The 26499-nt window shown below is 36.1% G+C and overlaps 1 protein-coding gene across 2 annotated transcripts in view; it reads left to right on the top strand.

Moving 5' to 3' along the window:
* The first annotated feature begins 11835 nt into the window (after positions 1-11835).
* PDC (phosducin) overlaps positions 11836-26499 on the top strand; it is a 24076-nt gene continuing 9412 nt past the window's right edge. Inside the window, exons 1-3 of one of the 2 annotated variants that reach the window (XM_027868506.1) lie at positions 11836-12086; positions 14494-14540; positions 16914-17087. In XM_027868506.1, the coding sequence (XP_027724307.1) occupies positions 16977-17087 (111 nt within the window). In that variant the 5' untranslated portion in view covers positions 11836-12086; positions 14494-14540; positions 16914-16976. The remainder of the gene's footprint in view (positions 12087-14493; positions 14541-16913; positions 17088-26499) is intronic. The other variant, XM_027868504.1, reaches the window with a different exon arrangement.

Here is a 26499-nt window from a genome sequence, read left to right as displayed (position 1 = left end):
CCAAATTCTTGAGTTTCTTGATGTCAAAAGAAAAAAAAAAGATTGCAAGTAGACAGAAAGAAAGAATTTAAATACCAAGGAACCACAGCCAGGATCAATACTACAATTGCATAAAGGAAAGAAATTTGAATACAATATTTCAAAAGGCAAAAATATAAGTGTTTACAACCAAGAATAACTTACACTGCAAAACTGAGTATAATTCTAAAGGGAAAGTTGGATCTTTAATAGAATAGAGGACATTCTGATGAAAAAACCAGAAACCATGAAATAGAAACAGTTCCCGAGAGAAACCTAGAATGGAAGAAGTTACACAGTGAAGTGCTTATTTTCCAGTAGAAGATGAGATTAGCATCCATTTAGAATTACCACTGAATTCTCTAGTCACATAAGCAATTAAGAAACCTAGAAACACAAGATTTGGGTGTAATTTTGTTGTTTTATTGGACTTAAGAAAGTAAAGAAGTAATGAAAAAGGAATATACTAGGAAAGAAATGAGGAAGAAAGAGGAGAAACTGTTTTTTGCATAATTGAGGCACACAAGAAAAAAGTATATGAAGTATATAGAAGAAAAGTCGGGTTTAAAGGTGTTTCATGATTTGCAGCTGAATTTACAACTAAATTGCACAAAGGTAGGAAAACACATTAAAAAGACCTAACATCTGGGTAGAAAGATCTTTGGTGATGAATGAGAACTAGATTGGGGAAAGATCATATTTATGAATGTTTACACCTCCCCCCCCAAAAAAAAGAAATACAAAAGGAAAAAAATTGAAGGCTGGCATATTTCCTAAAACCAATGAGTGGGATGGGGGGAACTAATGCAGACTTAGGCCATATTTTAAAAGGCAATATTCAAAATGAAGGAAGTAAGAGTCCTGCTGTATTCTGTCCCAGTGAGACCACACCTGGAATATTGTGTTTCCTTTTGATACTGTGTATTAGAGGAAGAATACTAATAACCCACAGTGTGTCTAGATGTTCTTAACCTGGGGTCTACAGACAATCTTGCATGAATAGATTTAAGGGTATCTGAGAACTTACATGGGAAAATATACATCTTTATCTTTACTAACTTTGTAGTTGAAATTCAATTATTTAAAATTATTCTGAGAAGGGTTCCATAGGCTTCATCAGACTACCAAAGGGGGTTCATCAGCACCCCACACATACACACACACGCACACACACACACACATATACTCATTAAGAACTAAGGGATCTAGGGGAAATGGACATCTGGACAGACAACCAGGATGGTGAGAGGACTGAAGACTATAATGACCGATTGAAAGAAATGGGAGTAGTCTGAAAAAAGGCTTCAAGTATTTAAAGACCTGTCAGGTGGAAGAAGAAAAAAAAATGTTCTGCTTAGCCCTGAAGGAACAGTGGGTAGAAACTGCCAGGAGAGACATTTTCAGTTCCACAAATGGAAAACTTCCTAACAGTTACAGGTGTCCAAAACCAAAATAGGATTCCTCAGAATTTATTTGTATTTATTCACTATATGCTAACATATCTCCTTGTTTCTTCTTCATTTGAATGTTGGCATTAGGACTGAGAACTATAGGAAGTGAGCTAAATTATGAACCTCGTCCCCTTCTTATCCCCAGAGACTGAGGTGGTGCAGAGAAGGAGCAGGAAGAGGATGGATTATGTCTCCCACACTTTAGGGAAATAAATTCTTATATATGTGATTATACCTTCTGAAGTAAATTTTTTAAAAAAGGAACAAAGAAAGAAAAAGAAGAGAAAAGAAAGAAAAAAGAAAAAGAAAGAATTGTCAAGATTGAACATAAGGTAAACTGAGGCACAAAGTTCTGAGCACATTCAACTTATTGGTAAGGTTAGCAATTCCCAATAAAATGGGACTTCTCAACTCTTCAGTCAGCCAAACAAGGTGGAGCCTACTAGCCTTCATATAGTTTTGAGAAGTACAAAAGAACAAAGAACAGGGCTCATCACAAATGGAAAACAGTATAATTAGTTACAAAGTCTGAAGAGTCACAGATAATGGAAAACAATATGATTGGATGGAAGTCTGGAATTCAGGGTGAGCAACAACCCCTCCTTCCATCTTGTTGCTATGGAGAGCTCATTGGTGGTGTCCACCTGCATGGCTAGTTAGTGTCACAGCAATAACAAACCAGACTTTCTTGAAGGAAAGCCAGTGTCACAGAGATAACAGACCAGACTCCCGGCATCCACCTGTACCCTTTAAGGATAACACATTTCTTGCAATTGTACAAGGGAAATTGTACAGACTCCCCTCTGGTATTTATATACTCTGAAGTACACTCAGTTCACTTCTTTGTCTGAGCTCCCAAATATCCTAATCCATCGCTTAGCCATATCTCCATTCTCCAAACTGTCTTGCACCTTCCTGGTATATCTCAGTGCTTCCCTCTCCAGCATTCCATAAACCTTTTTTCTATAGATCTTCCCCTATGTTCTTCTCTCAGAGAGCTAGATCACACTGAGAGTTGCCCCAATTCTTCCCTTGGTCCCCTTTTCTTCATAGGGCCATTCTACTTAAGGTGGGAGCTTGGATTTAAAGGACTTGTATTTATTATGTCTATATACAAGACTTCCTTCACACCCTTCTCTGAGAAGAATGCTGGTCAGCTTTTGATCTGGACCTCATTATTCGGTAATATTATTAGGTAATGTAGTAGATAGAGCGCTGGACTTGGATTCAGCAAGACCAGAGTTCAAATCCTGCATCAGAAGCTTAGTAGCTGTGTGACCCTGAGGAAGTCATTGAACCTCTCTCAGCCTCAGTTTCCTCATAAGTAAAATGGGATTAAGAAAAGCATCTACCTCGCAGGGATGTTGTGAGGATCAACTAACAAAATCTATGAAAAAAACACTTTGAAAACCTTGAATTGCCATATATATGCTAGCTGTTATGATCGTGATGTTGACAGCCTGCGGGTGCCTCCATTTTCCCTCACTTCCCTCCCTCCTCCTGGTCTGGAATCAAGTTCCTCTGGGGGATTGAAGGTAAAGAACTTATACCCACTTCTCCGAGCCTGATCAGGGGGATGATTCATTGCTCAGACCCACAAAAAATAAAATAGGGACCTTGGTGAGCAGTCAACGAGTCAACCACATTTATTAAAACAAAATTCGTGCTGTGTACCAGGCAATGCACTAAGAGCTGGGGATACAAAGAAAGGTAAAAGATAGTCCCTGCCCTTAAGAAGCTCACATTCTAATGGGGAAGACAACAGGCAAACAAACTATGTAGAGGAAAATATCAACAATGAGTTAATTTCCACTAGAATTAAGAGGGGTTGGGAAAGGCTTCCTGAAGTCAGGGAATCCTGGAGGCAGAAATGAAGAGGGTGAATACTTCAGGCATGGAGGACAGCCAGAGAAAATGCCAAAAGTCAAGAAATAAAGTACAGAATGGCCATGCCCTAGGGATCAAGGTCTCGGTATGCCCTTTAGCCCCTGACTCTCCACTCTCTCCTGCCTTGTCAAGGTTTCCTTTTTCTAATCCTAATCCTAGTTCCACCAATAATGCTAAACCAGGTAACCCAGGGCTCCACCTCTGAAACAGAGGCCAATGTGTGCCTTGTATCCCATACCCTAAGAAGTCATCAACCGTTAGCTTCCAGCTACATATACTAAGATGGTAAATAAACTTGGAGGGAAAAGGAGATCAGAACTCAATATACTCAAGTCAAGTAGGTCTACATCTTACAACTTTGAAAAAATTAAGATCTCTGATTTATGAAATGACCAACCATGATTCCAGAGGACCAGTAATGAAGAATGTTACCAGTCTCCTGACAGAAAGGTGATAGACTTAATGATCAGAAAGAAACATTTTTGAACACCACCAATGTAGGAATCTGTTTTGCTTGTCTCAGCATATCTTTGAACAATGGCTTTGTTTTTCCTCTTTTTTTCTCCAATAGGGAGAAGGAGGTGAGATAAAGATAAAACAAATTCTTATTAGCAGAAAAAAAATAAAATTTGATTTTTAAAAAAGGAAGAAAAAAAGAATAAGCATTTATATAGTGCTTATTATATGCCAGGCACTGTGCTAAGCACTTTAAAAAAAGAAAAACTACTATTACAACAACCCTGGGAAGTAGGTGCTATTATTATTCCCATTTTATAGTTGAGGGAACTGAGGCTAACAGAGACTAAAGGACTTGTCCAGGTTACACAGCTAGTAAGTGTCTGAGGCTGCTCTATCTACTGCTGCACAAAAAGAACAAAGGTTCTACCAGTGGGCATTTTAGTGAGTAGGAAGAGTGGATGAATTGTCCATTGTTAAAGCTGGAAGGGGCATTAAGGGTCATTGAGTCCCACCTTTTAATGTTGTAGATGAGGAAAGAGTCCCCAGAAAGGGTAAGCGATTTACTCCAGGTCACACAATTTAATCATGGCAGAACATGTACCAGCCTCTAGATCTCCTTCATATCAGCCCTGTGATCTTTCCGCTACTTAAGCTTGTCTTTGAAAATACTTCCAGAAGAGACTGGTACCTAAACACAGAACCTTAGGCAGGTCGTATTTAAGAGATTAAAAATAGACAGATTAAGAGAGTGCCAGAAGAAAAACTTCAGCTGTTGGAATGGTTCTTCCTGGAACCATTTCAAGGACAAGAGAAGGTACAGAAAAGAGGCAAACAATGTGGGCCTGTAGCAAGATGCCAAGCAAAGGATTAAGGAACAAATCATTGAACAGCAGATTTTCTGAGTAGGATCAACTTGTTAAAGACAATAATTGTTCCTGGACCTGGTGGTTTCTCTCAATAGTCCAGACAGCCTTTGGCTTCTGTTTTCAAATTTAAAGTGACCATCACAATGAAATAAGGAATATAATGACATTTTAAAAAAGGAAAAAGGGAGGAGAATGGAAATCAGAGGTTCCTAACATTACTAAACACGGATTATAAGAGTTTGGCAGCAGTCTGGCTTCAATGGCTAGCAAGGATAGCCAAAGGGTGCATTAGTGGGCCCTAAAAGGAAGGTAGAAATATCACAGAACTTGCCAGAGGACAGAGCTGGAAAGGATATTTATGATGTATAGAATAATGCAGAGCCTTTTTTATGGGACAAAGCATGGCTTTCTCTTAGAGATCATACAAAATAGGATATTCTAGTCTACATTAAATGGAAATGGAATAGACATTAAATCTTAGATCTGGAAGGGGCAAAGTAATGATGAAGTGATTAGATTCTAATTGATGAAGAAGAGAAAGGGAGTTAAGTAATATAAATGTAGAGTCTGCTCTATGTGCTTATTTTGTTGGTTGAAAGAAAAGAAAAGAAAAGAGATGGAAGGAATTCTCTGGGGAAAAAATGAGGAAGGGGGGGAATACCATTTCACATAAATTGAGTATATAAGACAAAAAGTTTATAAAATGGAAGAACTGGTGGGGAAAGAGATATAGCATCATAAATTCATTCTTATCTGAATCTGATAAAGGAGGATTGAGCACACACAGTTTGGTGCAGAAATGTATTATATTCAATGGGGATAACAGCAGGGATTGGGAAATGGGAAGAGGATTATATAAGGGAAAATAGATGAAAGGAGTTAAATAGCCAACAAGAAGAGCAATCTCCAACTTGTGAGGGTTGCTTATAGAGTATGATTAGAAAAAAAGAAAGCGTAAGGACCAGAGATTGGAATCCGGCCTTAGTGAAGAGAGGAAACACAGATGAGCAAGGACATATCACTTTACTTACAGATTAATAGTGTTTGTCGGATTTCTTCTTTTTCTACACTCTTTTCTTCTCTGTAAAGGCAGGAGTGGTAGGAAAAGGAGGAAAAGTTTAAGAGACTATGATGGAAGGGAATACATAATTAACAGTCATAAGAATGAATGTGAATAGGATGGATTTACCTATAAAATTGAACAAGGTAGCAAAATTGATTATAAGGCTGAGCAGCAATATGTTATTTACAGCAAACATACCTGAATCAAAGATTCACACAGTTAAAATAAGCGACTAAAGAAGAATGTATTATACTCCAGGTGTTTTTAAAAAGCATAGGTGTAGCATTCATGATTTCAGATAAGACAACAATGTTTAAAGGTATCATATGTAATGAAATAATATCAATATTTATATATGCACCAAAGAGATCTCTGGCAATTACTGAATGGGAATTTTTAAAAAGTATAAATATATGGATAGATAGATCAACCAATCTATATAGAAAGATACAGATTAGAGATAGAGATATATACACATACCCATCCCAACTACCGGGATAAGAACACATTATTTGAAAATAACTGCTGGGAAATCTGGGAAGCAGTCTGTCAGAAAATAAGTTTAAATCATTATCTCACTCTAACATGTCACAATCAGCTCCAAAATGATACAAAGTAATATCAAGACTAGACCTATATCCCAAAATGACTTTTTAAATATGATATATAATCATAAAATAATATTTGTGCTATCCCCAAAGTCTTTGTGCAGCTTTAAATTTTATAGTTAATGTATAATAAATATATATATATACATATATTTCTCAGTTCTGCATGGCACCTCTACAAAAACTGAACATGTGTTAGCACATAAAAACCTCATGAACAAATGCAGAAAAGCAGAAATAATATATCCTTTACCCACTACAGATTGATAAAAAGTAGAATCAATAAAGGGACTTGAAAAGATTCAAGCTTAAATGGAGATGAAGTAATTTAATACTAAAGAATTTGTGGCTCAAAAATCATAGAAACAATAGCTCATTTTATTAACCAAAACTACAAGACAACATGCCAAACCTTTTGGGATGCAGTCAATGCAGTCCTTAGGGGGAAAATTATATCTCTAACATTATTGTCAACAAAAGAAAGGAAGAGCAAGTCAATGAATTAGGAATGAAATTTTTTTTAAACTTATAAAGAACAAATCAAAAAATGTTAAGTGAATGCAATAAATTGTGAAAATCAGACATAAAATTGAAAACAAAAAATACAAAAATACAAAAATGAAAAGGAAACTAAATTGCTAATACAAAAAATGAAAAAGAAGACTTCATAACAAATAAAGAGAAAATAGAGGAAATACTAGAAACTGTTTTGCCCTGTCATATGTTAATAAAACTGATTAATGAACTAGATGAATATTTATAAAATTGTGAAATATCTATATTAACAGAAGAAAAAAACAAGAATTTTTAAAACTCAATCTTGAAAATAAAAAAATTGAGCATGCCATAAAGGAAGTATTAAAGGTGCGAGGTGAGGGGGAGGAGAAGAAACAATGTCAGATAGATTTAAAAGTGAATTTCAACAAATATTTGAAGAATAGTTAGTTTTAATAATGGATAAATTATTTGCAAAGATAGGGAAAGAAGAGATCGTGTCAAACTCCTTCTATGAAGCAAATATGATACCAGTTCCTAAAACAGGGAGGGATGAGGGAAAGAAAAATATATAGTAATATCCCTAATTAACTAATGGAAAATTTGAATAAAATATTAGTGAAGAGATTATAACCTACTGAAAAGTTTATTCACTGTGTTCATATTGAATTTATATTAGGAATACAAGGTTGATTCGATATTAATAAAACAAAAAAATAATAGACTATATTAATAATAAAACAATAAAAATAATATAATTCCATTAATAGATTCAGATCTTTTGACAAAATGCAATACTGTTTTATCTTAAAAACAGTTTTTGAAAAACTTAGGGGAAAATTAGAAGATCTATCCTTTAACATGATGAGTAGTATATATTTAAAATCAAGGGCTAACATTATGCATAATCAATAAGTGCTAAATATCTTTCTAATAAGATCAGAGATAAAGCAAAGATGTCCACTGTGAGCACTATTATTTGATATAATCCTGAAAATGCTGGCCATAACAAAGTAATTGAGAGAATAAGCATCAGGCAAAGAGGAAATAAAATTTTCACTTTTTACAGATATTATGAAGGTTTAGTTGGGGAAACTTAGGAATTTGATTAAAAAATAAATGAAGCAATTAATATCAGTAAAGTAACAGGACACAAAATAAGTTTACATTAGTGATCAGCTTCTCTTTGTATTCCCAACAAAACTCAGCAGAAAGAGATAGAAAAGGAAATTTAATAGAACATTCCTGATTACAAAAACAAAAATGAATAAAAACTTGAAAGTGCAAACATTGGAGCCAAGAGAAAGTTTTACAAAATAAAAACACAACTATATAATTAAAGAGATATTAATTGCTCATATTTGAGATGTGCCAACAAGATAAAAATTGGCAAAACAATCAATTAATTTACTTATTGAGTGCATATCAATTGAACAACCAAAGGGTCAGAAAAAATAACATTCATCTGGGGAAATAAAAGGTAAACAATTTCAAGAGAAATAATGAAAAGTTAAAAGGAAAGAACCCAACAGGACCAAATTTCAAAATATACTGTAAGACAATAATTATCAAAACTGTCATGTACTGGTCAAAAAAAAAAACACAGAAAAGTTGATCAATGGAGCACATTATGTTAGAAGACCCAGAGCAAATGAACATAGTAGCAAAATTTTGGGGGGAAAAATGAAGGACTCCCAACTACTGGGATAAAAACACATTGTTTGAAAATAACTGCTGGGAAATCTTGGAAGCAGTCTGTCAGAAATTAAGTTTAAATCATTATCTCACTCTAACATGTCACAATCAGCTCCAAAATGATACAAAGTAATATCTAGACTAGACATATATCCCAAAATGACTTTTTAAAAAAGAGGAAAAAGCCCCCTGTCTACAAAAAAAAAATATTTATCACAGTTTTTTTTGTAGTGGAAAATAACTGGAAATAAGGAGATGCCCAACAATTAGGGAACAGCTGAACAAATTGTGGTATATGAATGTAATAGAATACTACTGTGCTACAAGAAATTATGAAAGAGATGGTTTCAAAGAAAACTTGTGAAAACTTGTATGAACTGATGTAGAATGAAGTAAGCAAAAGTAGAGTAATTTATACTGTAACACCATTATAAAAAAATTTTTTTTGAAAGACTTAAATCTGATCAATACGTTGAATAATCATCATTCTAGAGGATTGATCATGAAGAATGCTAGCTTTCTCCGGACAGAGAGATGATGGACTAACTGTGCAAAATGACACACATTGTTGGACATGGCCACTATGGGAAATTTATTTTGCTTGACTGTGGAGAAAAAAAAAAGTTGAGCTTCAGTGTGGAAAAAAAAAGTTATGTCATAAACACATTAAAGAAGACTTTATCTTTCACAGCTATGGACAGCAGAAGATTTCCTGACCAAATGAGGGATAGAGAACATGATAAGAGAGAAAATGAACACTTTCGATTATATTAAATTTAAAAGTTTCTACATAAACAAAATGAATGCATTTAGAATTACAAGGGAAACAGTTAACTGGGGGAAAAAATTGTTGAAGCAAATTTCTGATTAAGGCCTGATACCCAAGAGATAGAGGGAATTGATAGACATATACTAACAGGATTCACTCTCAGATAGATAAATGGGAATGAACAGATGAGATCCCCTGACAAAAGGGAAAGGGTAGGGGAAGGTGTGGGAGACTTAAGGAAAAAAGAGAAGGTTGGGAATAGATTCTGTGAGAAGTGACGCAAAGAATCATTTAGGGAAGAATAAAGGACTGCTTTGTGGTAGTGAGGGCTCAGTTAAAGTTGGATAATTTAGCTTTATACCATGCCCAAATGGCATGGTTGTGAGACTTCTTCCAGATTCGTTCTGCAGAATGCGAGTAACTAAGGAGGGTGATGGGATTTATTCAGGTCTAAGGCTTGGTATAGGATAAGCAACAGTAGTTCTAGGGCCTAAGGGATTAAAGAATAGAGGACAGTGTGGAGTTGAATTGGATAATTTTAGTATGAAGACCGAATAACATTAATTCAGAGCAGGGTTAGTGGCCTGAGAACTTCCTGAAGGACAGAAGTATAGTCTAGATGAGGTCAAAGAATAGATTTTGGAGGGGTGAGGGAAAGGCAGAGATGTAATAACTGAGAGTTATGATTAGATAGAGGAATGTTGTCAGGGTTTGGTTTTTATGACTTTCTTCATTCCACGTTAACCACACATAGGATCTCATCATTACCCACATACACCATTACTCACACCTGGGAACTCATCATTATCTATAAGTGTTCCACTTTCTTGATAAAAAAAAAAAACAAACCCTGACAACATTCCTCTATCTAATCATAACTCTCAGTTATTACATCTCTGCCTTTCCCTCACCCCTCCAAAATCTATTCTTTGACCTCATCTAGACTATACCTCTGTCCTTCAGGAAGTTCTCAGGCCCTAGGGAGTAAGAAATATTCTCAATATCTCTCCAGGACCCTTGGGACATAGGGAGGAAGACATATGAGTGGGTCAGTCAACAAATATTTATTAAGTACGTTTTATATGCCAGGCACCTAAGTGCTAGTGATTCAAAAGGGAGTCAACATGTAAATAAGTGGTTACATACAAGATATATTCAGAGTAGATGAAGATAATTAATTTGAAAGGGAAGGTATTAGCAACTAAGAGGGGTCTGGGGGAGGGGACTAGGAAAGGCTTCCTGAAGAAGATGAGATTTGAGTTGAGTCTTGAAGGAAGCTAGGGAAAGTTAAACGTAGAGTTTAGGGGACAGAGCATTTGAGGCATGAGTAAGAGTCAGTATGAAGGTTAATAAGGTTAATAAAAGATAACAGAGAAACAATAATGCTCATAATTTTGAGTGGATATTTTTGGCAAGGACCAAGAGAATAACACCTTAGTCACTTCTACCTTCTCTTATGTTTTTAGGGAGAGGCAATTGGCAAAGTTCACAAAGAAGGAAAATAACAATTGTTGGAGGACAGATAGGAGAATAGATACTCTGGAATGCAATTTGGTATTACACTTCAAAAGTCATTAAAGTGTGCTAACCCTTTGGCCCAGAGACACTGCTACTAGGCTAATATATCAGAGATCTAAGCTAAAGAGAAAGGATCCATATGTACAAAAATATTTACAGCAGCACTTTTTGTAGTGACAAAGAACTGGAAACAAAGTGGGTGCCCATCAATTGGGGAATGGCTGAACAAATGATTGTATCTGAATATAATGGAATATTACTAAGCCATAAGAAAAGATAAAAGAGAAAGAGTCCATGATTCTTGGGGAGACTTCTATGAGCTGTTGTAGAGTGAATGGAACCAAATAAGAAGAGTTTATACAATGACTAGAATATTGTAAAGAAAAACAACTCTAAGATACTTAAGAACTATGATCAACGCATCAACCAACCTCCTAGCAGAGAAGTGCTGAACTAAAGGTTCAGAACGTGATATTTTTAGACACAGCCAATAAGTAGATTTGTTTTCTGTGACCATACTTACTCATTACAAAGAATAATTTTTGCCTTTTTTTTTTCTGTTTCGTAGTGAGGAGTGAAGAGTGGGGCTGCAGGGGAGTAAAAAAGGAAATAAAAACATGTTAATGAACCAGACCAGAAAAGTACAGCAGAAAATTCAGAAAAAGACATAAATGTAGGGCAGGGTTGAAACTACTATTCAAATGTGAATTATACATAAAAACTCCACATTATGGGAAAAAAAGACTAACTAAAATTCATCATTCATAGACAATCTCCTATTTTGTTTTTCTATGTATGTTAAATGTTCATGTTTGTTGATCTTTATTAAGTTAATAATTTTTAAAAAGTTATTTAAAAAACTAGTGGGAATAGGAGAACTAGGGCAAAGCAGACATGTCATGTGGAAGGTCTTACATAATCAACCAGTGGTTAGTTCCTTGACAGGACAGACAATGCCTGACCAAAGGAAGGATGTGGGAAGGTAAAGATATAGCAACCCTTAGTTTCTGAGTGTACCAGAGCAAAACACTTTTGGAACCAGTCAAGCTTCTAGGGGAGGGGAAAGGAGGAAGCAGACAAGCTAGAGTTAGAAAAGTTTGCATCTTATTAAAAGGAAGAGGCAAAGGGAAAAATAAAGAATCACCATCTTCAGAATAAAAACTCTATGACAGAAGAATTATTGAAGTACATAATTCTACAAGAATAAGAAGAACTGACCAGAAGAATAAAATGTACTACTGAAGAGAAGCATACAAGGTAAAGGAAAAACAATAAAAATGACAAAAATGTGAGAGCATAGAATTTATAAGAAATATTTATGAAACGTCTATTGATATTTTCTTGGTTTTGTTTGATGATTGGAGAAAAAGTATACATATATAAATATCCTTTTATAATGATTAGGATTCAAGTCAGATTGGTTCATGAATGCACTTTCTAAATATTAAGTATAATATAAACTCAAATTAATCAATCACATAATCTAAAAGTTGAGAAGGACTTGAGAAGCTAACTAATCCAACCAACCTCTCTACAAAAAGCCCCTCTCCATCATATCTAACATATCTTCTTACCAGAAGACCTCCAGTGAGAGGAGACCCACTATTTCCAGGGGTAGCCCTTCCATTTCAGGGATAGTTCTAATTGTTAAGAAGTTTTTTTTTCCTTTTCTTTGATACTAGATTTTTTTTAACTTAAGTATAACACTTTATAGTTATCTCTCTTAAATTTCTTATTATATTATTCAGCCCAATGTTCACATTTGTCAGTCTTTTTGAATCCCATTTCAAATCCCTGGATATAAGTTATGCCTTTTAGGTTTATATCATCTGCAAATTTGATCATCTAAACTTTTATCTATATCATTGATAAAAACATTCAATTTAGGGCCAAACACAGATCCCCAGGACACTCCTTGGAGACTTCATTTAAAAGTGACATGGAACTATTAAAGGTTATTCTTTTGGGTCCAAGCATTCAACTAATTCTACATTCATCTAATTTTATGATTATGTTATCTACATCTCTCCATATTGTCTACAAGCATAACAAGAGAAATTATATTCTTGTCCCTATGAGTCCTTACTCTGGTAATACCAACCATATAACTGCAGTCTTCTTACAATGTAACATGTTGACCACTCTGGGCTTTTAAAGAAAAAATTTAACATTATCCTATTGAAGTGACTTAAGGAATGGCAATAACTTTAACAGCTGATTAGTTTTAACCTTTGCTTCTTTAAATATATAAGAAATTTAGCAAATACTGATTTAAAACTGACCTCACGACTAACTAATGATATTTGACATATTTTGAAGAGTAATTTTGGAGTTGTAATACTGAAAGCAAATAACAGAGGTATGCTGGAGCAAGTTCTAAGCAGCTTATGATGACCAATTGCTAAATTTTTGATGTGAGCATGAGATCCATGATCAACTATAAATCAGGGCTAGATTCGTTTTGTTGATTTTCTAGATTTTAGAAAGTGTTAATAATGCAGAATCAACTTAAAAGTGTGTGTGCAGAGACCATTTGTTAAATATTTACCAGCAAACTCCTTTATATCACTTTATAAATATTTCTTGAGCTTAGCAGGAGTACAGCAGGAGGCTCAGAAAACAAAGCCATCTCCAAACTGGAAGGCTGGTGACTAGAGTATGGCGATAGTAATAATAACAATAACAATAATGTTTAAAGTTTGCAAGAGTACTATATATCCATTACCTCATTTAAGCATCCAACTTGTAAAGATCATAGGATCGTTATCTAGAAGAGATCTCAAAGGCCACCATCCCATGCCCTCATTTTACAGATGAAATAATTGAGTTCCTGAGAGATGAAGTGAAAGGTATTAATCAATGTTTATCACGGAACTGCCTCCCCACCTCCAGACCAGGTATTGGGATTTTGTTCTGTGACTATTGTTCAAGTGCCAGATTGATGACTCTAAAAATAACTAGCTCTCAAAAAACAACTTAAGGATAGGAAGAGAAAAGATGTGAAAGATCAACCTGAATTTTCATGAAAAAGAGGGAGAAAAAAATCCTAATTTGAGCAGGTTTACTGTCTAGAGATTGTTACTATCAACTTTTAAAAAGATAACATTTTCTTCCCACTGAGTAGGCTTAAAATATAAATCAAATATGTTTAAACCCAAACTATTAATGAAGGTGAAAGGATGGCAAGAATATCTGGGACCTCCTTAGTTATAACAGTAATCATCCATTGTTCATCATTGAAACTCTTCTGAGAAAGCATTTTTTTTCTGTTTTTGGTTTTAGCTGCAGACTTAGAGACAACTAGATTGTTTTTAATGACTGAAAAATGCTCTGAATTTACCTTTCAGTGATTTGATGGATATATGATGTTAACAGTAAGGCTACCTCTCTCCACTGCTACAGATTATAAGCTACATTACACATTACATATTCATGATAGACAACCCTGATGCTGGACAATCCTTCCATGTTGTTCTCATCTCCTTCTCCACTGCACCAACAACATAGCCCACTCCCTTCACTCCACACTCAGATACACATACATTCTAAAAGGATATTATGTAGCTTTCTATTTCATTGAGATTGAGGCCACCACAGATAATATCCCCTCAGGTTACCTCTATTCCTCAAACCCTCTCAATATCATTACTTTCTCTCTTTTAAGGTCACAGAAGAGGTATTCCAACAACTCACTGGGGGCAGGAATAACTGGTAAAATTAGGCTAACTCCATTAACTCTCTGTATGATATTTATCCATGCTGAGTTTCTGCTTTTCCACTTATGTTGCTGTTTATAAGTGATTAACTTCTCTTACCTTCTACTGCCCCTTCCTGGAGATATGATGTCCTTTGTTTCACAAGCCTCCTGCCCTCTGTCTGTCCTTAAAGGACCTTAGAAAAGACTGTTCCAGGGGTTGTCATGAAGGTGCTGCCAGCAGTTTTTTCTATCCAGCCTTTCAAAACCTTCTCTGTCCCATGGGGCACTGATTGCACACAGGACATTGGTTTCAACTATGATCCACACATTTCCTGATTGTTGGGTTTTGTTTTGTTTTTAATTGACTAGACTTGCCATGATCCCAATAACTGAGAATCTGGGTTCCTGAGGTTATGCATGACTGACTAGTCTAATGGTTCATAACAATAACTAGCATTCACATAGTGATTTAAGGTTTGCAAAGTGGTTTAGATATGTTATCTCATTTGAGCTTCATAATAACCATGTGAAGTAGGCACTATTATCATCCTCATTTTACAGATATGGAAACTGAGAATGAGGGAGCCTAAGTGACTTGCCTAAGATCACACAGCTAATAAGGACTAGGACAGGATTCAAATTCAGGTCTTCCTAATTCCAAGTTCAGCATTCTATTTAACTATGAGTCTGTGGTAACTACTGATTCTGCAAAAAAGAAAAGGGACACCTGAGTACATTTACTCTCCCATACCTTTTTTTTTTTTTTTTTAAAGAGCAGGTCTCTTCATTTCACTCAGACTAGAAATCCAGTGGCTACTCGTGGCCTAATGCCACTACTAATGGGCATGAAATATTTGATCTCTGTTTCCAGCCTGGGCCAGTTCACCCCTCCTTAGCCAACTTGATGAGTTCTTGTTCCCAGGGGGATTGATGCCTGATTGAGTTCAGATAATAAACAGCCTGAGCCCACTATAGTTCAGAGATCTCAAGCTCAGTCTCCCCAGTAGCAAGGATTACAGGCATGTACCACCACCCCTGGCCCCAATTCACTGATTCTTCTAATAAATCTTAATTTACTTTCCTAATTTTAAGTTCCTTATGTTATCATTTCTTGCACTTCTGATTTAAACCCAAGAATTGCTTGATGTGTCCAGGCTAATTAATACTTTCCTCCACGACCTTATTAGCAGTCATCCTCCCTTTTTCATTCACCTTCTTTCCTCTCTCACTATTGGCCTCTTCTCATCTGTCTAACAAACATGTATGGGTCTTCCAATCTGATTAAAATTCTTCCCTCAGCCCTTTTATCCCATTTGTTTAATGTTCCATCTCTCCTTTCTCTTTCACTGCTTAATTTCTTGAAAAGACAGTTTTGAAAGGTACCTCAGATGTCATCTAGTCCAACCAGTATCTGACCATAAGTCTTCTCTAAAACATCCCTGACAAGTGGTGGTCCAGCCTATACTTGAAGAACATCAATGAAAAGGAACCTAGCTAGGTGAGATGGTGGATAGAGTAACAGGCCTGGAGACAGGAGGATCTAAGTTCAAATCCACCTTCTAATACCTACTAGCTGTGTGATCATGGGAAAGTCACTTAACCCTGTTTGCCTCAATTCCTTATCTGTAAAATGAGAAGAAGGAAGTAGCAAACTACTCCAGTATCTTTGCCAAGAAAACTCCAAATGTGGTCACAAAGAGTTGGAACAACCAAAATAACTCAACAATAACAAATGCCTACTCTGTGCTAGGAATAGTGCTAAGTGCTTTTTTTTTTTTAAACAAATATTATTTCATTTGATCCTCACAATCATCACACATGCAGAATGTTGCTAATACTGTCAGACATAGTGCATTGGTTAGTTTTGCTATACTGCTATCTCTTTTAAAATCTTTACTACAATGAATTACTTGCTGCGTAGGGGAGAGGAAGGGACATTTTGAAATGCAGGAGGGACATATTTAGAAACGAATATAAAATAAATATAAAAGATATAAAGGTCAAATAATTTTAAGTACTAACAAAATTCAAAATGTTATTATCATATCCAGTTGCTAACTTTCTCATGCTCAATGTATATGCTATTAAACCAAGTGGAAAATAGAGATAATTTTCAGCTTTATGAGCTAAATCATATTTTTTTCTAGGATTTCAAGTTCCTATGTACTCTTAAAGAACACAAGAATTTAATGAAAATCAATTTTTTTTTTCCTAATCACACTTGTTGAATTTTTTGAGGGTGTTGCCAAGGTATAATAGCTTCTTACAATTGATTCCTAATGGAGATAGAAAGAATTTATGTTTACAAGAAGGCTGTAAGCTCTTTATTTCACTGGCCTATTGTTAATAGATGGGTTTTGGTAATTCTCTTATGTCAATCCTATTAGCTATTCAGAGCTATTTCTGCAAGGTCATCATCCAGGGACCTCAATCCGGGCTTAGATCTATCTATGTGCCCTAAGAATTCAGTCAAAAAGGAATTCCCTTCTCCTGAACAACGTCAAAGGCACCAGTCAGTCCAGTTGCAACTTGTTCCAGACAACAAAGCATCAGACCACAAGGTAAGTTGGGGTTGTTGTTTTTTTTCTTTTTTGGTCACTTTAATGTGTGTGTTTTTTTACACATTACATAGATTTACAGATTATACTCTCTTCATCAGAGGTTTCTTGTGACAAAGTCAAGCAGGTAATTGAAACACATAATACAGACCACTCACTCTAATATCCTTTAGATTTTACTTCAGAAAAAAAAAGTGACCCTATTATACTACAAAGCTATTCTTGTAGTCTTAAAGAAATATTTGGGGCACTAAGATGTTAAATGGCTTCCTGTGTGACACAACTAGTAAGGTGTCTGAACTTAGGTCCTCCTAACTCACTCCCAGACTTGTACTCAATACACTGTACTGAAAAGCAAATGCTTTGTGTTTGTCTTTGTCACTTAAAATTAGTTTGTGTTAATCATTCTCATCTTGAATTAGAGCATCCTATTCCAATGAATCAAATCTTTGAAGATCTTTAGTAATGCAGTAGTTGAAGCTTTGGATTAAATTTAGAATAAGGTTTGGATTTTGGAATTCTCAATTCATCAGTCTTTTCAGGGATGGGGGGGGCAAAGAGAGGAAGAACTGAAGGGAAGGGAAATTGTTTACTCAGCAAGTCATGTTTAGAGACTTAGCTTTCAGGGACTCACGGATGAAAAACTCCTGGCTGAGGTTTTGGTTTTTTCTATTCATGCCTCAAATCCAAGATAAGGAAGGAAGGAAGGAAGGAAGAGAGGAAGGGAGGAAGGGAGGAAGGCAGGGAGGAAGGAAGGAAGGAAGGAAGGAAGGAAGGAAGGAAGGAAGGAAGGAAGGAAGGAAGGAAGAAAGCAAGAAAGAAAGAGAAAGAAAAGAAGGAAGAGAAGCAGGGAGGAAGGGAGGAAGGAAGGAAGGAAGAGTTTAAAAGAAATTAAGTGCTTACTATGAGTAAAGCACTGTGCTAAGTGCTGAGAATACAGTGGTAAAGTAAGACAGTCCCTACTTTCAAGGAGCTCACATGCTAATTGGGAAGACAATTCATATTGAAAGTTTCAGATACAAGTCAGAAAGGCTCCATGGTCCTTAGGGTGCAGTGGCAGAGCAGATGGTAATGCCTCTTCTCAAATGTCACTTCCACTCAAAAAAATCACATCAGTTTCTGATGTTGAACTATTTGACAATGCCAAGGTCTTTGATGACAAGAATTTTGCTTTCTGGGTTTTCAGTAGCTGGAGAAGTGGTACTTGCAGGAATGACAGCAGGGACTGTTTCCTGGCATGATGGATACAGCTATTGGATTAGAAGGATTCCTTTTTCAAAGACTCTTGGGTTCAGGGTCCTAGGCTGTCTCCATCTAGGTGTGAGGGAAGGTGGTAGTAAGAAAAAGAAAGAAGGAGAAAAAAAAAGAAAGAAAAGAGAGCTTTCTTCAATGCTTTGCCACAGCAGTGGCCCATAAGGCTCCTAGAGTGTGGCCAGATCAAAATCAGATCAAAATGTAATTGTGAAATATTTAACAAAATAAATAAAAATACATTACAACATAGTATTATTTTGTTTTGTTTTGTTTTCTAAATCAATATGCAGCCCACAGGGATCCATTTCTATTTAAGTTTGATACCACTGTGTTTACCATACCTTATCATGACAGGGGAAAAGATCAACTACTAGAAAATGTGAAAAAATTAAACCATTTGTCAGGCTTTTTACAAGACCACAGTGGGACGCAACATGGTAACAGGGAAAGGATGTTGGCCCTGAAGTCAGAGCACCTGGGTTCATATTATTACTGGAACATGGACAAATCATTTAACCCCCTCAGCCTCAATTTTATCATCTGTAAAATGAATGGGTTGAATTGGGTAACCTTTGAGATTCCTTTTAGCTCTAGAGTTATGATCCTATTAATTTCCATTGTAGCCTCAGGGAACACCTGAAGTAAGGTGGCTAAAAACCTGAAAGGGAAAACTGCTAAGCTTCCATTAATATGCCTTGAATTAGATAAGAGATCTGGCAGAGTTCTTTTTCTACTTTCTCACCTTGTATCTTTCAGAGATGACTATTACTTAACACTCCATTTTATTAGACATAGATAACTAGGACTAACAACATTTGCAGTTTGAATTGTGAAAGTGCCTGAACCAGGGTTCTTCCATTGTTTTGCAAGAGACCATTTTAATCTGCAGAATCAGCTTTTACTTATAACATCCTTTTTTTAAAAACATGTGATCACAGAAAACTTGCACTTGAGAGTCAGCTGCATCCCAGCAAAAGATCAATTTAACATGCCAGAATCTATATGATACTTTGCAAAAGACAGTCCATATTGTTTTGTTGTGCTAGAATATTGATGAATACCATATAGAATGGAAAAAGTGTCCTGTAGGCTGGGTACAAGCAATCTTTTTTCAGAAATTTCTGTTGAATGGTATTTATGAGAATTTATTGTTTCTGGATTTAATCTTTATTATGTGATTCAGCTTTTTACCTAGAAACTATATGAAGGCCATTAAATATTGGCTGAAATTGAGTTCACATGGACTGTTACATAATGTCACCAAAGTATTTCTGACACATGAAGAAATTTTAAAACCACAGATACAATCGCTCCTAAATTTCCAAAGGAAGCCTGCCACTTTCTTTATTTCCTCCAGAAAGGCTAGGAGGAAGGAAGTCTTCCGACCACCGATGATGCCCTTTGCCTGGTCTTTCCATCATCTCCTCCCTTAGTTCCTGCCTGTGAACCACTTGACTGCTCACACAATTTCTAATTCTTTTGGCAATGACTAGACCTTATCATCTGCCCTTACTTCTGTGCCCTCAAGGCCCCTAGCATTATCTGATATACTATGTAAGCTAAGGATTGCTGGACCTTGCCATATACTGCCCCTTATTTTGCTGTTGTTCAGTTGTTTTCAATTGTATCTAACTCTCTGTGACCCTCTTTGGATTTTCTTGGCAAAGATGCTGGAGTGGTTTGCCATTTCCTTCTCCAAACTGCCCCGTCTGAGACCTTCCAAACCTTTCCATTAGCTCCACAACTGAACTTTTGTGTGTGTTATCTCCCCTAAATAAAGTATGAAAGCCTTGAGAACAGGGGCTGTTTTAATTTTTCTATTTTTATTCCCAGACCTCAGCATGCTGCTTGGCATATAGCAAGTATTTAAAAAATGCTTTTTTCATTCATCTATTCCTTCAATTTCTGGAAATTTATTTCCTCTCCCCCAGAGTAAAAGAAGCATAATCAGGATAATATCTAATAGGTGTGGCTTTTTCAGTATGCCTCCTCTGAGAGATACTGTTTTCTCCAAGGGGAAATAGTTCTTGGCAAGGAAGAGAGGAATGAGTGCTGGCATTAGAGTTGGGAAGCCTAGGGTCAGTCTTGCCTTACTAGTTCTATGACTTGGGGTAAATCACTTAACTTCTCTAATTTTTAGCTTCCTCATTGGAAAAAGTGGTTATAGTAATAGTACTTATTTCACCCGGATGTTGTGAGGATCAGATGAAATGATGCTCATAAAAAGTACTTTGGAAGACTTACATTTAATTGTCTACTGTAACTATCAATAAGTCCCGTTAGAATGTTGCCCCTGAGGTCAAAGATTTTTTTTTCTATTTCTTCGTATCCCCCAAACTTCGAACAGTTGAATAAGCATTTATTAAGACAGCAAGCTCTTATTAAGTACCTATTATGTGCCAGGCACTGTGCTAAGCACTGAGGATACAAAGAAAAACAAAAACAAAAAACAAAAAGTCCCTACTCTCAAGGAGCTAATAGTCTAACAGTGCTTGGTTCATAGTAATCACTTAATAAGTGCTTATTGATTCATAATTATTGTTATCATTATTCTTACAGAGGCAGCCTAGGGTGTTAGATACAGCCAGTTATGCCAGTCTCTATGTACCTGGACAACCACTTGGGACTAGTCAATTAAATCACGGATGGATGACCATCCCATGGAAATCACAGGTCATTTGCATACTATTAGCATTACCGCTACTATAAGTGACTGCAGACAGGGCTTCAAATTGAAGCCCTCTTCTACTATAGAAATTATTGGCAAAACTCCTCCCTCCATCTGCGACCAAAAGGCAGCAAAAGCAGAAGGCTCTCTTTTTGCCAAAGCAACATTCACTATGGAAAGGCTTGCGAGTTTTTATCTAGAATCAGAACAAAATAGAAAGGTGACAAATATGAAACACGAGACAGTCATAAGAGTGAGTGAGATGATGAGCATACTTTATAGGTATTATGCTAGGATTTTGAAGATTTTATGAAGCACGATATAATTGAATTCATCAAGCAATGCCAGGCTCTATGCTCAGTACTGAAGACAGAAAGGGGGAAAAATAGTTGCTGCCTTTAAGGACTTATATTTTCTTGAGAGGGGGAGAGCATCATCACACAGGGAAATACAAGATATATACAAAATAAACACAAGGTAATGGAGGGTGGATTAACAACTGGATAAATCAGGAAAGTCCTCTTGAAGTAGATGCTGCTTGAGGTGAGTCTTCAGAGGAGCTAGTTTTCAAGAGGCAGAGATGAGGAGGAGGAGTATTCTAGATATGGGGGAGACAGCTTGGGCATAGGTGGAAAGTGGAAGATGGAACGTCACTTATAGAAAACAGAAAGTTGGCCAGTTTGGCTAGAAGATAGAATTGAGAAGGAATAATGTGTAACCAGCCTTGAAAGTTAGGCTGGGGCCAAATGGTGATGGGTTTAAGGGCAAAACAGGGGAGCTCCCATTTTATCTCAGGGTAGCCTAGGAAGCATTGCAAGATCTCAGTTAGCAGAGTTTTACCGTGTTTTGCTTATATTAATTTGACAGGTGTGTGTAAGATGGATTAGAGAGGGGGGAGGCAGGAATCATTACTTTCTGGGTCTTCTGATGGTATTTGATTAGTTGCAGTAATCACTGTAACACCATCAAAAAAAGTAAAAAGTGAAAAATGAGGCCAGAAGAAAGCTCTTTGTGTATTGAGAGTTTTTTCAGATTCTAGAATTTAAGGATGGCAGTAGAAATTCTGAATGTTGTTTCCTCCCCCGTAAACTTTTACCTTATTACAGAGTTAAAATGCAAAAAGTACAGCTCCTTTGTAGCATAAAAAGAAAGAGGAAGAAAAATGAGAGGGAAAATGCATTAAGATTTGGAAAATGTTATGTAAAGGAGGTTATTACACAGGGAGGCTGCCCTAATCCTCACACCTCTTTCCACACATAAACATATATGAGAGGAACCATTTAGAATTGGTGGAAGAACCACCTAATATCTGTGGTTTTCTTGATTAATATTTAATCACATATTTCTTTCCACATCAGTCTACCACTTAAAATAGTCTGAAATGAATAAATGAAAGTTTTTTATGTTAACATTCAAAGTTACATTATTCCTCAGATCCCACTGGACACTCAATAAAGTGGTCCTGTATTTATTCTGAATGAATTATTAAACTCTTGGTCAAAAATAAATCTTGGTTATTTTCTTGTTCCTTTAAAAATACTCTATTAAGATAGAGCTCCAACTTTATTAGTCAGCTAAAATAGTGATGTAAAGCAAACATCTCATCTTTTCAGAAGTAAGATAATAGCAAAATGTTGTGATAGATGAACTGTAGCCATGGATGAGACAGAAAAATAAAATGCTCATTGGAGGTAAGTGGTTCATCCACGTAAAATTAATAGATACTTTGTAGAGTCATCTAAGTCCTATAAGGAGAGAAAATCCAGTTCATATAGGCATAATCAAATATGCAAAGTATCTGTAAATTCTAAGTATGTGGGGAGCTCCAGGTGTAGGTATTTTCTCTTCAGCCTGACTCAGTAAATAAGTCCTGGAGATAAATTAAGCCACAGATAAATTAAGTGACTTACCCAGGGTTACACAACTACTAAAGTGTCAAAATGTGAATCTCAGCCTTTGTCTTACAACAATCCTGAAGCTCATCAGCTCTACCAGTTAGGATTTGAACCTTGGCCTTCTTAATACCAAACTCAGGACTATATCTGTTATGCCAAGCTTTTTATAGGATATATTGTTTTGTTTTGTTTTGTTTTTTTAACCTAGGAATCAGTCCTTCTCTATTAAGTATTTCAAATACTTTGTTTCTTTCAATCTACTATTCCTTTCTCTATTTAGGGACATTGTCTATAGCCAATGAATAAACATAGTTTTATTGGATATCTACTGTGGGCCTAGCATTGCATGCTGCAAGAACATGAAAAAAGAGGTTATTGACATGGCACCTAGCTACAAGATACTCATAATCATCTTGTGAGTACAAGACATGTACATGGGAAGTAATCATAGAACACAAAGTAGTATATGATTAAGGGCTAAAACAGCATAAAATCCCAGAATCAGCTCTCTGAATCTAGCTACATCCTATGTAGATCAGCCATCTCTATAGGTCAAGGTAGGCAAATGGCATAGAGGCCAAGTATTGTGGGGTGATCTCACTGTAGAACTTGGAGGGGACTGTACATTTCCTTATGTCCACAAATATCTCTTGTAATCAGGCTTAGTTTTATGGCATTTGTTCTCACCATTAGTCATTCCAATCATTCCAAGGGTCTGCTGAGAAATGGAAGTTTCATACTTTTGGGAGGCAAATGATAGCTCCAGGTTTAGTCATCTCTATGAATCAGTTAATAATCCCTGACACTGTCTGAAGAGGGGTCCAAGGAGATATAAAGTGAGGGAGCATGAGGCCCGACAGGGGAGGGCAGAATAAGTGGAAGAAATAGAATAAGGAGACTCAACACTGTGGGGTGGGCCGGGGGTCGGGGGGCTGAAGAACAGGGAAGGATGCTCCTGAAAGGAAAGGGGAAGCAGAATGCTTATAAACTTTGCTGAATCCACAGTTTTACCCAACCATAAGATATTCTTGCTAATATAAATTTGCTCCAGTTAGAATTTTAGAGGAGTGGATTGAAAGTGTTAATTTACTTCACCATTTAATTCGTAGAGAATTTTTTTTTTTTTTGGTGAGGCAGTTGGGGTGAAGTGACTTGCCCAGGGTCACACAACTAGTAAGTGTTAAGTGTCTAAGGCTGGATTTGAACTCAGGTCCAACTGACTCCAAGGCCAGGGCTCTATCCATTGCGCCACCTAGCTGCCCCAAGAATTCTTTATGTCCTCTGGCTAATCATAAGCTTAGACATACTAACACCATTTGGGACTAACTCCCCTCCTGGAAGATCTCTCCTGACTGGTTTGTGAGGGTAACATGTGCCTTCGTGTGTTCAATAGATGGAAGAGGACTGGTTTTAAACCTCACTACAAAAGAACTGTTTTCTTGCTAAGGCGTTACTTTTTGGCTATCTCACTCCTGTCTATGTTCTGAATTTTACCTATCTGGGGAAAGACGCCAGTTATATCATCAGAAAAGAGGCAATTTTCTTGTTTATTGTTCTTAATCTCTTCATCACTTCTTAAAACAAAATTCAGAATAAAGTATTTTGAACAAGTATCCCCAATTCCCACCCAAAAGTACCAGCAATATATTTTTTTTCTGTACCTGAGAAAATAGGAAAATATAAATTATGTTGACAAGTATTTATCACGAACCTACTATGTAAGTTTCTTGAGAGCAGAGACTTTCATTTTTGTCTTTGCAACCTCAGCACCTAGCAGAGGTAGTACATAGTACATAGTAAGTGCATAATGAATGCTTCTTGATTGATGATTGATATATAGCAGACATGGCTGTAGGCAGTGGGGATGCAACAGAAACAGTCTCTGCCTTCAAGGGTAGGGCGGGCAAGGAAATACTCCCCAGGAGTGAGGAAGCCCCAGAACCCTAAGTATCCAGGAAATGCTGGTCATTTATCATGGGGATCTCAGAACAAAACAGCACTGTTTAGAATCTTTGTAGGGCTCAAGAACCCTAAAAAAAAGGAAGGAGTCGGCAACTAAGAAAAACTGGCAGGCTCTTGGACTCATTTGAATCTGGAGTCAAAAATATGCTACATTACCTACCAAGACAGTTTCCATTAGGAACACAAATTTCCTTTAAAAAAAAAAAGTTATGAGTACACGAATGATGATTGGCAATTTTTCACAAAATTTACCAAAACATGATTGTATCATAGAAAATATCATAGAATTTAGAGCTGAAGTCAGTCATTCTGTAAGTCAACAAGCATTTATTAAACATTTACTCTATCCAGGCACTGTGCTAAGCATTGGGGTTACAAAGTAAGGCAAACACATGGTGTCTGTGTTCAAGGAGTCCATATTCTAATGAGTGAGATAACATGTAAAGAAGGAGGCACCTCAAAGATCTCTAAGAATAGAACGTAAACTTCTTTGGCTTCATCTGGGTTTATATCTTCTAGTAGTTATTACTATTAACTGTTACTAATACTTCAAATTTCATTCAAAAATCTTACAATGAAAAGACTAAGTTTTTTTCTTTCCAGAGGGTTGACAGAGAAGTATATAATGTAAATATTACTCAGCCCATGTATTTTAAGTTATTTTGACTTAATTTCCTAAATCACTCATTTCTGCAACATGTACCCTCTTTTCAGTTAGTTTGTTTTACTGAATTAAAATGTCACAATAGCAGTGGCTTGTAATCTGCTCACAGCCTACAACAGAGAATATTCTTCTAAAATCTTCATTTTTCTCAGCAAACATCAGCATTTACATCTACAACAAATCAAACATTTGATAGGCCTCTGACCAACAAAAATGTGGGTCAGAATGTTTAAAATGACTAGTAATCGACATTGTCATAAGGCAGATTTAACTATATATCTTAGCAATAGTTCTAGTATTTTTCAAATTGTTTGTTTTTTTTTAACTGGAGTTTAGACTTTAAGCTTTTCCTTTCTTTTGGTAATTCAAATAATTATTTTTATAAGTGTGATTTCTTTGGCAATAGGAACTCCCAGATGATGAAACTATCTATACTGGTGCAGGTTGACACCCTCACTGAAATTTATAGTCTTAGAAAGTTGCCCAGAGCAGAGGTATCAAATGACTGTATGCTTGGGAAATATTTAACAAAATAAACAAAAATGCAATAAAACATAAATAACATTATACTTTAAAACTAAGTCAATATACAACTACTTATGGTTTAGTGACCTTCCCCATTTCTCCACCACTGGCCTAGGGCACTGAGAGTTTAAGTGGTTTCTCCAGGATCACGCAGCCATTATATATCAGAGATGGAACTTGAATCCAGGTCTTCTTGGCTCTTTGGCTGCCTCTCTATGCCCAATAAGAACTTGACTGAATTAACATGTAAGTGATTAATAAAAAGGAGTTTTTAGTGGCTCTGAGAGAAAAGGATTAAAGAATATGTTCTTATCTAGCAGGAATAACTGGGATCTAATACTATTATTATTATTATTATTATTGCTACTAACTACTACTACTACTAATACTACTACTACTATACTACTACTACTACTACTACTACTACTACTACTACTACTACTACTA

This window comes from Vombatus ursinus, unplaced genomic scaffold, assembly GCF_900497805.2.
Source record: "Vombatus ursinus unplaced genomic scaffold, bare-nosed wombat genome assembly UNPS02014789.1, whole genome shotgun sequence".
In the NCBI taxonomy this organism is placed as follows: Eukaryota; Metazoa; Chordata; class Mammalia; order Diprotodontia; family Vombatidae; genus Vombatus; species Vombatus ursinus.
The sequence above is the reverse complement of the archived record's forward strand: the minus strand, read 5'-3'. Positions and strand labels throughout refer to the sequence as shown.